The following is an 11,381-nucleotide window of genomic DNA, read 5'->3' as shown; positions in this document are numbered from 1 at the left end:
GACGTATTTATTATTGAACAATCAATTAATTAAATAGTATAAACATATTACGCAGCAAGCATTAGAATAATAATGATAAATGATGTCACATTATTTTTTAATAAAATGTTTGCAGTACCTACCTAAGTAAATAAATAAACATAAAGATTATTCAATCATTTAGATAACAGTATGTTAAGGGCGCCCGCAGACGAGACTTTAGTTGCGGGCCTAAAAATCCATTTACGGTATACGGAGTTGACAGGGAGGTGCGCAAACGAGACTTTTTAGCTGCAGCTGTCGGCAACCGCAGCTTTCTCCGCTGCTGATCAATTATATTTAAAATCTTCGGAGACGTTTCCTTTTGAGATATTTCCTTCAAGTACTTATAGTTACCAGTTACCGTTACCGTTATAGTATATATATGTAGTTATCGTTTATGTTAATCGTTATATCTCTGCTTACTAGCCGATTTCTATGTTGGGAACTCTTGATTAAGTAAAAGGTTCTTTTACAATAATTACGTTTATTTACGTTACAATAATTTAAGTCTGGATTTGTCTACACAAATTCATTACCCGAGGGTTGGTAATTCTCTCATTCTAGAAGCTTCAAGTCTGACAAGGATACCCCACAGGCAATTGCAACACTCTAGCGACATCTGTCGGACTCTGGAGTAAGATTTCTGACTGGTGCCATCTATCGCTTGAATACCCAACTTTTTACCATACATCACATTAATTATGTTATGTTAGGTTTATTTATATTATGTTATGTTATGTTTTAATCATCTGCATATCTATATACACTTATTTGCTGTATTTGTTTATATGTTGACAATTTCATAGTTTGGTGTAAAATATGTAAATAGTTTTAAGAAAAAAATGTTAATTTCTATGGCCAAGATCATGCTTAATAGGTGAGAGCCAAAATAAATACCCATTTATGAGTTAATTCTTAGACGTTATTAATAATAGTAATAAACTATTGTTCATTTTTCAAATCATCTTTTGCTCCAATCCTCCAATAAATACTTAGACGAAATAGTTGCAAATAAAGTCTCTCGTGTGCGCACTCAATTTGAAGACGGCGACTCCGACGAAACAGATGTCGCAACTAAAGTCTCTAGTCTGCTGGCTACCTAACTTTTTCATACAGGCATTGCAGAGATTCAAAAGAGTCGTTATTTGTATTTTTAACACGAATCATTAAACAGATAACATTATTTTATAATCACAGCCGAGTCACATTGAGAAGTTTGACAGTTTACAAAAAAAACTAATCATTTGAATGTAGATTAAGCAAATATAATAGCTCTACGGTGGTTTCTTTAATGACATTACATAAGTTATTACTTATTACCAATGATATTATAAAAATAAAAGACACGTTGTATTCATATTAATAAAAAAAACATGCAGCACCGCTTATGAAAAGGATAGTTATTCGAAGAATATGGTGTACGAATGAAATAATATATATATATATAAGGTTTTCCAATAAGAGGTGTTATTTTAATATTCAATCGTAAAAGATCAATGGTTTCGTTGCTTGTGTGGCACGTAGCGCCCTCTTTCTTGAAAGTAAACGTTGTCCAGATCAATACCATCCAATTCCGGCCATAAAAAATCATTAATCATCTCTCGATAGCGATCCATTCACCGTAACTGTTGCTCCAGCCTCATTTTTGAAAAAGTAAGGTCCAATGACTCCGCCGGACCATAAACCGCACCAAACAGTCACACGTTGAGGATAGAGAGGCTTTTCAACAATATTTCTTGGGTTTTCCGAGCCCCAGATGCGACAATTTTGCTTGTTGACGAAGCCACCGAGGTCGAAATGGGCCTCATCACTCAAGATGGTTTGCATTTGATTCACTCAAGTGAATTTCAATGCGTTGATGAAGCGTGTATCGTTCCATTTTTATTAATGGCATAGTTTCTACTTGTCAAATGTCAAAAAATGACAGCTTCAAAAGTAACATCTACCGAAATAGCGGGATATTCAAAATAACGCCTCTTATTGGACTTCTTTCCACATAGAATGAAGATCTTTATTCTACGTCATTCGATCATTTGCCACAGAACTGCGTTCTTTTTTAGAACGCAATCCTGTGGCTACGAGTCCATCCTTGGTTATAATCTGAAATAAGAATAAAACATAATATTATAATTTTGAATTATGACGAAAATAGAAAAAGATTAATGGAGTATTAATAAATTTATACAAATAAAACCCACGTGATATTTGTTTAACTTTGTCTCATCCAAGGGCTTCTGGTTTTGTACTTCTTCTGCACACTTGACAAAGTTCCAGCAGCAAGTTAAATCTTTCGGGTCGTAACCCACGTAATTAGTCAATAACCTGAAAATAAAACTCTTGTCAGCGCGCACATATATTTAGTCAAAATGTTTTTAAATAATCATAATAATATACAGTAACCTAAATAATAACTAACTAGCTGACGGCGTTGCTGGTGGTTATCCTTAGGAGATAGACAGACGCGGATAGTTACATTGTTTTATACTATTTAGATATAGAGATGCGTACTTACATGTTAATGCTCACCATGGCTGTGGTTGGATTTGAACATTCTATAGGGCCTAGATGATCGAACTTCAGTACAATTGAACCATTCGGCTTTTGTGTGGCAGCTATGTATCCAATTAGTGGAATGTTTGTGCACAAAAACCAAACTTGACTTGGTTTTGAACTGCTTGGCGTTTCATCATCATCTGAATCTAATATTTCCACTATTTCTGTCTTTGTGGGCAAAAATATGACATCATCTTCTTCACCATCCGTCGACTCTTTATCCTCTTTTTCTGGAGACGAATCTGGAGTTTTGTCAGCGAGATTATTTTTAGGTGGAATATTTGCAATTTTAGTTTCTATTGGTTTATCTTCATTTACAGGAGAATATATTGGGGTGATGGTTGCAAAATCCTTTTTAGGCGGTGATACCGTTAATGATTTGAGTGTGGTTAGTTTTTTCTTAAAAATTTTGGATATGTTTTCCAAATTTTCTTTGCTCAACATAGAGGTCGGGTTAACTAGCTTTGAGGTCGGAGGTTCCTTGCCGAATATGTTTTTTTGCGTGTCTCTAACTGGGAGATCGGGGTTTGGTGCACATTTAGCGTGGGTTTTAGCCTTTCTCAGAAGAGATCTGCCATCTGGATTGTCTATTTGAATCTTACCAATGTTGAGCGTTGAAGACGGATCTATAACAACCACCGTATTTCCCTTATGTGCATTATCTGAAGAATTCGGTTTGGGTGCACTGTCACCTGCTGGATTTTGGAAAATGTCTTTCTCTCTATCGCACACAATTACATTTGCTTTATTCAAAGTTTTTGTCCATTTTCCCCATGTTCTTTTACCTAGGTCATTATTTTTTTTTACAAGTATTTTTAAGCCCATTTTTTCATCGTGTCTGTATGGTCCTAGAAAAATTTCCTTCATTCGATTGCCGGGAACAGCGTATATTCCAAATCCGGGTACAGACGACTGCGGTGACCCATGGCTAACCGGGAACTTACATGTCTTCCCACTTTTTTCAGCGAGGGACATGGCTTCCATAACTTCTTGACGAGTGATTGAGAACTTCTTGTATAATACTGTCATTCCTGTCAGGTCGTCTTCTAGGTATAAAAGAAGCCACCTGTACTTTGGATCATTTGTTACCAATGGTCCTGTGACAGTCGTAGGCAGTTTTATGAGTTGGTTTGCAGAAATTTTAAGGGTCGGAATGCTGAGTTTCGGTAGAGGTGGTTTATTAGGGTCCCCTGCTTTCTTTTTAATCAATGAGGTCTCGCTTTTATCAGTAATTAACAAAGGATCTTGTTTCCTAGACAATAACAACGACTTTTCCCGGTCAGGTGTAACTGAAGAGTTCTCTTTCGGTTGAGATTGCAATGGGCGAGTAATGTTCGATACAACTGTTAACTTCCCAGGAATCTGTGGATGCGTATCTCTTTCATCGTGTGCCATCGTTAATGGTGACGTATGATTCGGAGTTAATTTAACAGAACACGCATTGTCAGGCTCATTCTTTAAGGAATCTTTCTTTACCAGCTCAGGTAATGTAGTGGTGAACTTCTCCTTAAGCGTCGATAACGAAGTGTCTTGCTTTTTGGGTTCCAAAGAGGAAGTTTTCATCTCATGCGTCAATACCTGTGACTTTATTTTCTTACTTGCTGTTGAAGAATTCATTAAAAGAGGAACGATTATACTGGATGATAAAACACTATCTGCGTTTTTACTTTGAGAACCTTCAGGCGAAACTGAAGCAGGTTTACTATTTATGCTGTCTAAGTCTTGCGAACTTAACTTATTTTTTTTTAATTTGCGGCTGGATTTTAAGGTTATTGATTTTACACAACTTTTATTAGCAGTAATAACATTTTTATTAAATTGAACTGGTACATCCTCAGACGGCACTGCTTCAGGTATTTTACCTGTTTCATTTGAAGTGTTTGTATTCTCTATTTTAAGGTCGCCTTGTATTTGTTCAGGCGCTTCAGGGATTCTCGGCCACGTGAACAAGTTCTTTGAAGTCACTAATTCAATTTCAGGGTTTGGTGTGACGATAGAAGGGCGTTTAAGGATAATGTTTGTGTTGTTTTCCTTTATCGCGCTTCCACAAAGCTCCCATGCATGAGGTTTTCGCGTTAAAAGAACTTGTTTATGAGCAGATACGTTCTTGTTAACTATTTCCCGAAGCATGGGATTATGACTGCTTAATAAATTTTCGTCTATGTCTTTTCCGACTGGAATTGGTATGCAAATCGACTTTGAATATATATTAAAAGTACTGGTTATATATATCTTTAACGGGGGTTGTGTCGTCGCCCATACAAATATTTTTTGATTGCAATAGTCTTCAATTAACTTGCTCCAATTACGAACGATATTATTTGAGGTCGGATTAGAAAAATCAGAAGTGCTGGGTAATGAGGGGGAGTCTTCGATGCGGGCGGGTTTGTTCTTCCTTCGTTGGGGCCTCGAGGAAGTTTCTTCAATAACATTAATTAGATCTTTTCCTTCATTGAACACTTTAAAAGCATGTTCCATGTGACTGTTCAATATACGCAATTTGCCTATATCTTCTCTTTCAGCCCATTTTATTCTACTATTTCTTTCTAAATATTTGTGCGCACATTTTTTACTCCTCTTAATAAACTGTTCGTTGAAGGTAGTCCGGCGACAACAAAACGTTTCAGTTTCTTCCGACGCGCTACCGACTGGGTCATCGTCTTCAAATGGGTCATCGTCATCAATATGAACAATCGTGATGTTTTCAGAATCCTTAATTACTGCTGATGCATATGAGTACTTGAACTCAGACCCTTCTGTATATAAACCTTTACAAAAACAAGTGTAAAGTTGGTGAACCATGCACCAAGGCGCAAGCCTTAAATTATTGGGAAGTTTAGTGCATACTATTTTGATATCTTTTTGGGATTTAGTCTTTAATTTTGCCTCCAGTTGATTCGCAAAGTAGAAGTCTTCAAATTTTTTTGGAATTCGTAGGCCTCTACGGCTCGCCCCCAATACTAAAGTTTCGTCATTGGAGTGTATTACTGTGCGTTTGAACTTTTGTTCTTCCTTGCAAAGATGTCTGTTCAATTGATTTTGTAAATTCACAACCGCAGATTTGGATACTTCTAGTTTGCAAGAACACTTGAACATACACTCGGCTTTGCCGCAGTGTTCATTCATAAGAAAACATGCACGAAGACTGGAACACACACATCCGAGTTTGCACGATGGCTTGGTGCAAGCTTCCTCCTCGCCTTGGGTCTTACCGTTGTCAACATCTATGACTGTGACATCCAACCGTCTCAATTCATTAAATTTTCGTTTGGTGACTTTCTTTCTTTCAGTTTTTGTTTCCGTATTTTGAACTTCCACTGGTTTATAATCTTTATCATATTTCCAAATTCTATCCTGAACTTCGCCAATTGCAACAGTATTGATTAAGTCCGACAAAACATTTTTGACTGCCATTTCAATTTCTCCGGATATTTGCAAAGCATTCATGTTCGTCAATTCATCTAAGCAGGTGAAATCTTGTATGGGGGAGAGTTTGTGATTTCCTGATTTTGAAATGAATTTTTCAGTAAAATCTAAGTCTTTCTGCACCAAAATTCGATTCTGATTGTTTTCATAGGGCAGAATAAAGGTATGGGAATGCTTTGTTTCGGCAGTAGTTGGTTTTTCCACTAGAGAGGCGGCGAACTGAGCCCAATCTGCGTCTATGCAACCATCTCGCCGACGGACTCTTCTGAGGTGAAAGCACGCAGCAGGGTCCAGCTTCATACCCACCCTGGGGAACACTTCTAGACCCACCGCCGGGACCCTAACCAGTTCCAGTGGACCGTGGATGGTGTGGCTGGCTGATTTACTTAATACTGGCTTCTTACTAAGCGGACCTGGCTTGAATTTTATATTGGAACCTGCCAAAATGCCCCTGTGCTTTGTCTTACCTATTTGTGATAACTGGGTGCCTGCTCGATCTTTGTTTGGGCTTTTTACATTATCTGAAGATCTACGTGAATTTACCTTATTAGGATTAAGACCTATCGTGTCATAGTCAACCTCTAAGATATTTCCACCCAACCCCCCCGACAATGTGATAGGTTTTCCATCGACTCGAATAAATTGTTGGATATGCTTGAAATCGTGTAAATTAAATTGCGCGAGACTTTTTAAGCTTGCGCGGGATAGAGGTTCTCCTTTATTGAGAAGACCTTGAATTATTGACTTATTCAGTAATCGCTCACGACCAGTTTTGTACTTTAAGCACATATTAATCAAATTCTCACTCAGTTTAAGAATTTCTGGCAACTTTTCAGCCTGGTCCGCCTCGAATGTCTTTCTTATTTTACCTAGAGTTTTCACTTTGATAGCCATGGTACATTTTTTGTGAATTTTCCTGGGTATGATAAAAGCTCCGAAAGCTTTCGATTCTAATTTGGGTATTTCAGGAGCTCTTGCTGCCTGTTGCGCGTGTTGTTCCAATAACAAATTTTCTAAATCACTGTTCTCTATTATTTCATGATATAATTGTGGAGTTTCAGAAGAAAAAAACACATTTTGCAAATGTTCTTCCATCTTTGATGATTAATCTGCAAACATATTGTATGAATAAATATAGTGTTGAAAAGATTACTGTTTTTATTAAAACATTTATTTGTGATCAGTAGCGGCTTGTGACTTTTGAGTGTAATAGAGTGTTAAGTTTGAAAAATTCGACATTATTGATGTTGTTTAGTCAAAAACGATTTTCTATATTTTTTTCGTAAATTCCGTTTTGTATGAAGATTTTAAAGAAATTTCATGGCATGCGCTGCACCGATTTCCTGAAAATCTTCATACAAAAATTTGAGTTTAAAAAAAAAAAAAAGTTTTCGGCTATAACATCAATAATGCCGTTTTTTAACATTAGCACGGTAATACACCCAAAGGTCACGACCCGCCACTGCTTGTGATGGTATTTATTTTTACTATAATCAATCAATGTTTGTTTTCTTTCAAATCGAAATAAAATAGCACTATCCAGGGAAGGAATAAAAACGTTAATGTTTTAAAATATGTTGGATTTGAATTCTCTATTAACGAAATAAAATATGTTCATTCAATAGAAACAACCAAAAAGCATACAATATTTCAATAATTGCAAAACAGTCCTCATAAAAGAAAATATTATTTTCTTGCAAACAAGACATATTTCAGACGACATGATTCAAATCCGCAACTCCTAATCCCAACAAAATAATAACGAGGACGTCAAAAGTCTGCAGGATGAAAAGTGGTATTTTTAGATAGAATGTTTGTTACTTATTCTCAAGCTTTGTTTGGGTGGCAATCCATCATTAGTGAATTTTAAAAAAGTGAAATTGAAAACCAAAAAAAAAAACAATTAAAAACATTAATTAATTTATAACACGCCAAATTTTTAATACAAAATTACCTACCTTTTATTTTCAATAAAATCACAGTCCTGTGGCCTAATGTCCTGGTGTCCTAATGGAATACTGGAAGGGCAGATGTTTCAAAATCTCGATCTCGTTGTAGGGGACCTAATAAATAACAAATAAAATTCACTAAGAATTTTTACAAATTCCGCGGCAATAATTTTTACCCGATGCAGGACTGTCTAGTTCGAGGATTTATATCATAAAGTTTTAAAAAGAGGCAAATGAAGGTCAAAACGAAGCAAATTGAAGGAAAATAGCAATCCTCTGTTTAAGACATTATTTTCACGACAAAAATCCAGGTGTCCAGGTGACATTATAGATATTTAATAAAGATAACGTATGTAACTGAAAAAAAACATCTAGGTACGTATAGGTACTATGTATTTGATTTTGAAAATCTAAAATAACTAGAAATAAAACACCACTACAATGAAAATTTAACTAATTAACATTGAGTTATATATAAAAAGAGTCTTCATTTCTTTGCAATATCAGTGCGAAATATTGTTCCCGTGCGGGAAGGGGGTGTGGCGGTTGTCGGTGTCGCCCGAATCCTTCGAGTCAAAGGTGACCTGCGGCAGCGCGCCAATGATCCACGAGTTTTTAACATTAATAGTCAATTTACACGACTATTGACTATGGTAAAGATTAAAGGTTATACCATTGTTTCCCTATATTTTCCAGTGCGACTTGTACAATATCTCAGTGCATGTCGACATTTTGAAGTTATCGCCGGAGACCTGTGCCCAGCGAGCGCTTGTAACCGACTGATGCCCGTGATATCTCACATAGGACAATGATCCGATATGTGTGGCTCATATTTAGAACGACAAAGCTGGCTTTACCTTATACCTCAATGCTAATTAAATACAATATATTAATTTTCATCACACACACAAAGCTCAATTATTTAGCGGTAACAAAAATGATTAGATTGTCAAAAACACATATTACGTACAAATCGTTTACCAAAAAAGATCACGACATACGGCAAATCAAAATGGTGTCGGATTATCATATGCCCACAAACGTGACAATATACATTTACATGCTTATTTATAGTAAATATAACCTTAACGCACAATTAATAAAATACATATTACGCTGTAAGTATTACGAGATTCCAATTAACGAGATTTCCAAGCAAACTATTCTAAATAAACATATTTAAAAAGTAAAATTACACTAAATCAATAGGAAATACAATAAATGCAGAGTGGCCTGCCATACGCAAGCAATATTTCCGGTGCATACAAAAATGTCTGAATACCACTGCTAGTTCTTACTCATTTGAATATTTTTTCATCTCCTGCTACAAAATTGTCCACAATTGGTGACTTGAAAAATAATAAGAATTGTTTTTAAATTTTATGAAGCTTTTTCCTAAGAAATTATAAAACCAAAATAAAAATTAGCATACCTTTCGCGTTCATGTTGCGCCTATATTAAATAGGTACCGTTCAAAATGGCGTCCTTGATTAGCGGATATCCGGAAGCACATGGTAACACAACACTTCTGCTGTCAAAAATTCCATAGAAGTTACGTTTTTGGCTAAAATGAGGTGACCAAAGTAGGCATAAATTAGTGTATACGAATTTACGAATGTCTACAGTTCATAAATATTTAGTTCATTAGCGGCTATTATACGTCCACTTTGGAAACATGAAAAATATATACCCTTAGTAACACGCGGTTTGATTTACAACTCAGTACCGGACACTTTCAACTGACTTTTGTAGCGTGTGAATTTATCTATGGAAAACAGAAATCTTTTAATTTTTTGTCATCGAAGCATAAGTCCCCATATATCTATGATTCCTATGAAGTAAAAGAACAAAAACGTAAATGATTCGTTCACGTCTTAAAACTTAACAAACGACACATTTTTTAACACCACAAAAGCACCAATGTATATAAACAGGGCATACTCAAAAATATTAATGGACGACATTATTCACCCGTGTTTCGTAAATATACGCATGTTGAGGGTTGCCATTACCGTGAAACCGAAACCTTCAATCAGCGATGAAATAATAATGTCAGACTTTTATGGGCCGAAGAACTGAAAGGAGGTAGGTATCAAGAATGCTAAAAAATAGAAAATTATATGTAGCAATCGAAATGGAATCCGCAATCTGAAGAAGAACTATGAAACTTTTGTGAACTCGAATAGCCTTTTATAATAATTTTTCATATTTGAAAATGTGTAGAAATAATATTACATTATGTCGACCTTATTTTTTTATGCACGTGCACAAGTAAGAACTGTGTTAATATAAAAAATTAATGCGACCGAATGTTTTATTTAATTGCACGTGTACTTAATCAAACTGAGTGATTTCGATGCAAATAATACGGCTAATGATGCTCCTCAATAATTTCTGAACACATTAAATTGGGTTATTTAGGTACCTTCTATTTATATTCACTAAGATAAAACTCTTGTTGAGCTTATAGAAAACTACCTACCGTAACATAAACCTGGTAGATCAAGTGAAATAATTATAATTTCAGAATTCGGGCCATGCCGAGTTAGTAGAAGATGTATGGGTGAAACGAGCAAAGAATTTAAGTTTTTGACATTCTAGATTCTACTGCTAGATGTTTTCCATTTTATTATGTACCCTTGCCATGCTGCGGTACAAAAGGCTAAGAAATATGTTTCTAATTGAAGGTCATTGCCCTCAATTTATCATGCCGTCCGCCAGCGAATGGTTTATTGATGGCGTCCGCATTGGCGCAAAATAAGAGAAGAGAATAGGGTTAGGTTATCAAAATATTGGAAATTTATTGCACATAGATGTAGGTTAGGTTTACTTGCATTTAGGTACTGCAGCAGTATTCTATCATAATATTGTATGTAGAGTGTAGGTAGATCGGGTTGAGGTTTAGTAAATCAGGATATTTTGAGATTGATGAAACTGTGAACATTTTATGGTTGAAAAAACATTATCTAGGTAGGTGGTACGTATACTTGTTAATCATAACTAACTAACCATCAGCATCTCTGAAGGGGTAAGTAGAGAAGATGGACCGCCATACAACTCTGTCTTGCAACCAGAGATGTGATTTATTTCAAATAAATCCATTTCAAATGGAAATGCAAAATGGGTATTTTCCATTTTGCATTTTAAATGCTTTTCTCAATGCATTTTCCATTTTAAATGCTTTTTTGCAACATTCTTCCTACTATCTCCACTCATCTTTTTTTCATACGCCCCAAATATCAGTCGGTCCTCAACCTCGCTATGAGAGATAATTTACATTTGACAGAGTTGCTCCCTGGTAGGAGCCCTGGCAATTGAGTGATACCATTACAAAAAATACTGATTCAAATACTGAACATGGGGCCATGACGCTGTAATATTAAATGTTAGATAGCAGTTTCTATGTTTTTACATTGGCAACGTTAGTCCCGC

General features: G+C 35.7%; 1 protein-coding gene across 1 annotated transcript; it reads right to left on the bottom strand.

Annotated features, from left to right (window-relative positions):
- Positions 1–198: 198 nt before the first annotated feature.
- On the bottom strand, positions 199–9,925 carry ocm (over compensating males). Its single transcript, XM_089631857.1, has 5 exons — positions 9,382–9,925; positions 7,959–8,063; positions 2,534–7,109; positions 2,220–2,343; positions 199–2,121 (listed from the first exon to the last, which is right to left on the bottom strand). Exons 3-5 carry the CDS (start codon positions 7,093–7,095, stop codon positions 2,038–2,040), a joined length of 4,770 nt encoding a protein of 1,589 aa, XP_089487983.1. The 5' UTR covers positions 7,096–7,109; positions 7,959–8,063; positions 9,382–9,925; the 3' UTR covers positions 199–2,037.
- Positions 9,926–11,381: the final 1,456 nt, after the last annotated feature.

This window comes from Hesperophylax consimilis, chromosome 5 (genome assembly GCF_061612785.1).
Source record: "Hesperophylax consimilis isolate HC1 chromosome 5, BYU_Hcon_1.0, whole genome shotgun sequence".
In the NCBI taxonomy this organism is placed as follows: Eukaryota; Metazoa; Arthropoda; class Insecta; order Trichoptera; family Limnephilidae; genus Hesperophylax; species Hesperophylax consimilis.
This window is presented reverse-complemented; position numbering and strand designations above follow the sequence as displayed.

What these genes read in the sequence shown, in the direction of transcription:
- ocm (XM_089631857.1), bottom strand. Translation starts at nt 7,095, where the DNA reads ATGGAAGAACATTTGCAAAATGTGTTTTTTTCTTCTGAAACTCCACAA. An exon ending in GCCATGGTGAGCATTAACAT is followed by an intron (nt 2,344 to 2,533) that starts GTAAGTACGCAT and finishes TTTTATTTTCAG; the next exon opens with GTTATTGACTAATTACGTGG. An exon ending in CAAAGTTAAACAAATATCAC is followed by an intron (nt 2,122 to 2,219) that starts GTGGGTTTTATT and finishes TTCTTATTTCAG; the next exon opens with ATTATAACCAAGGATGGACT.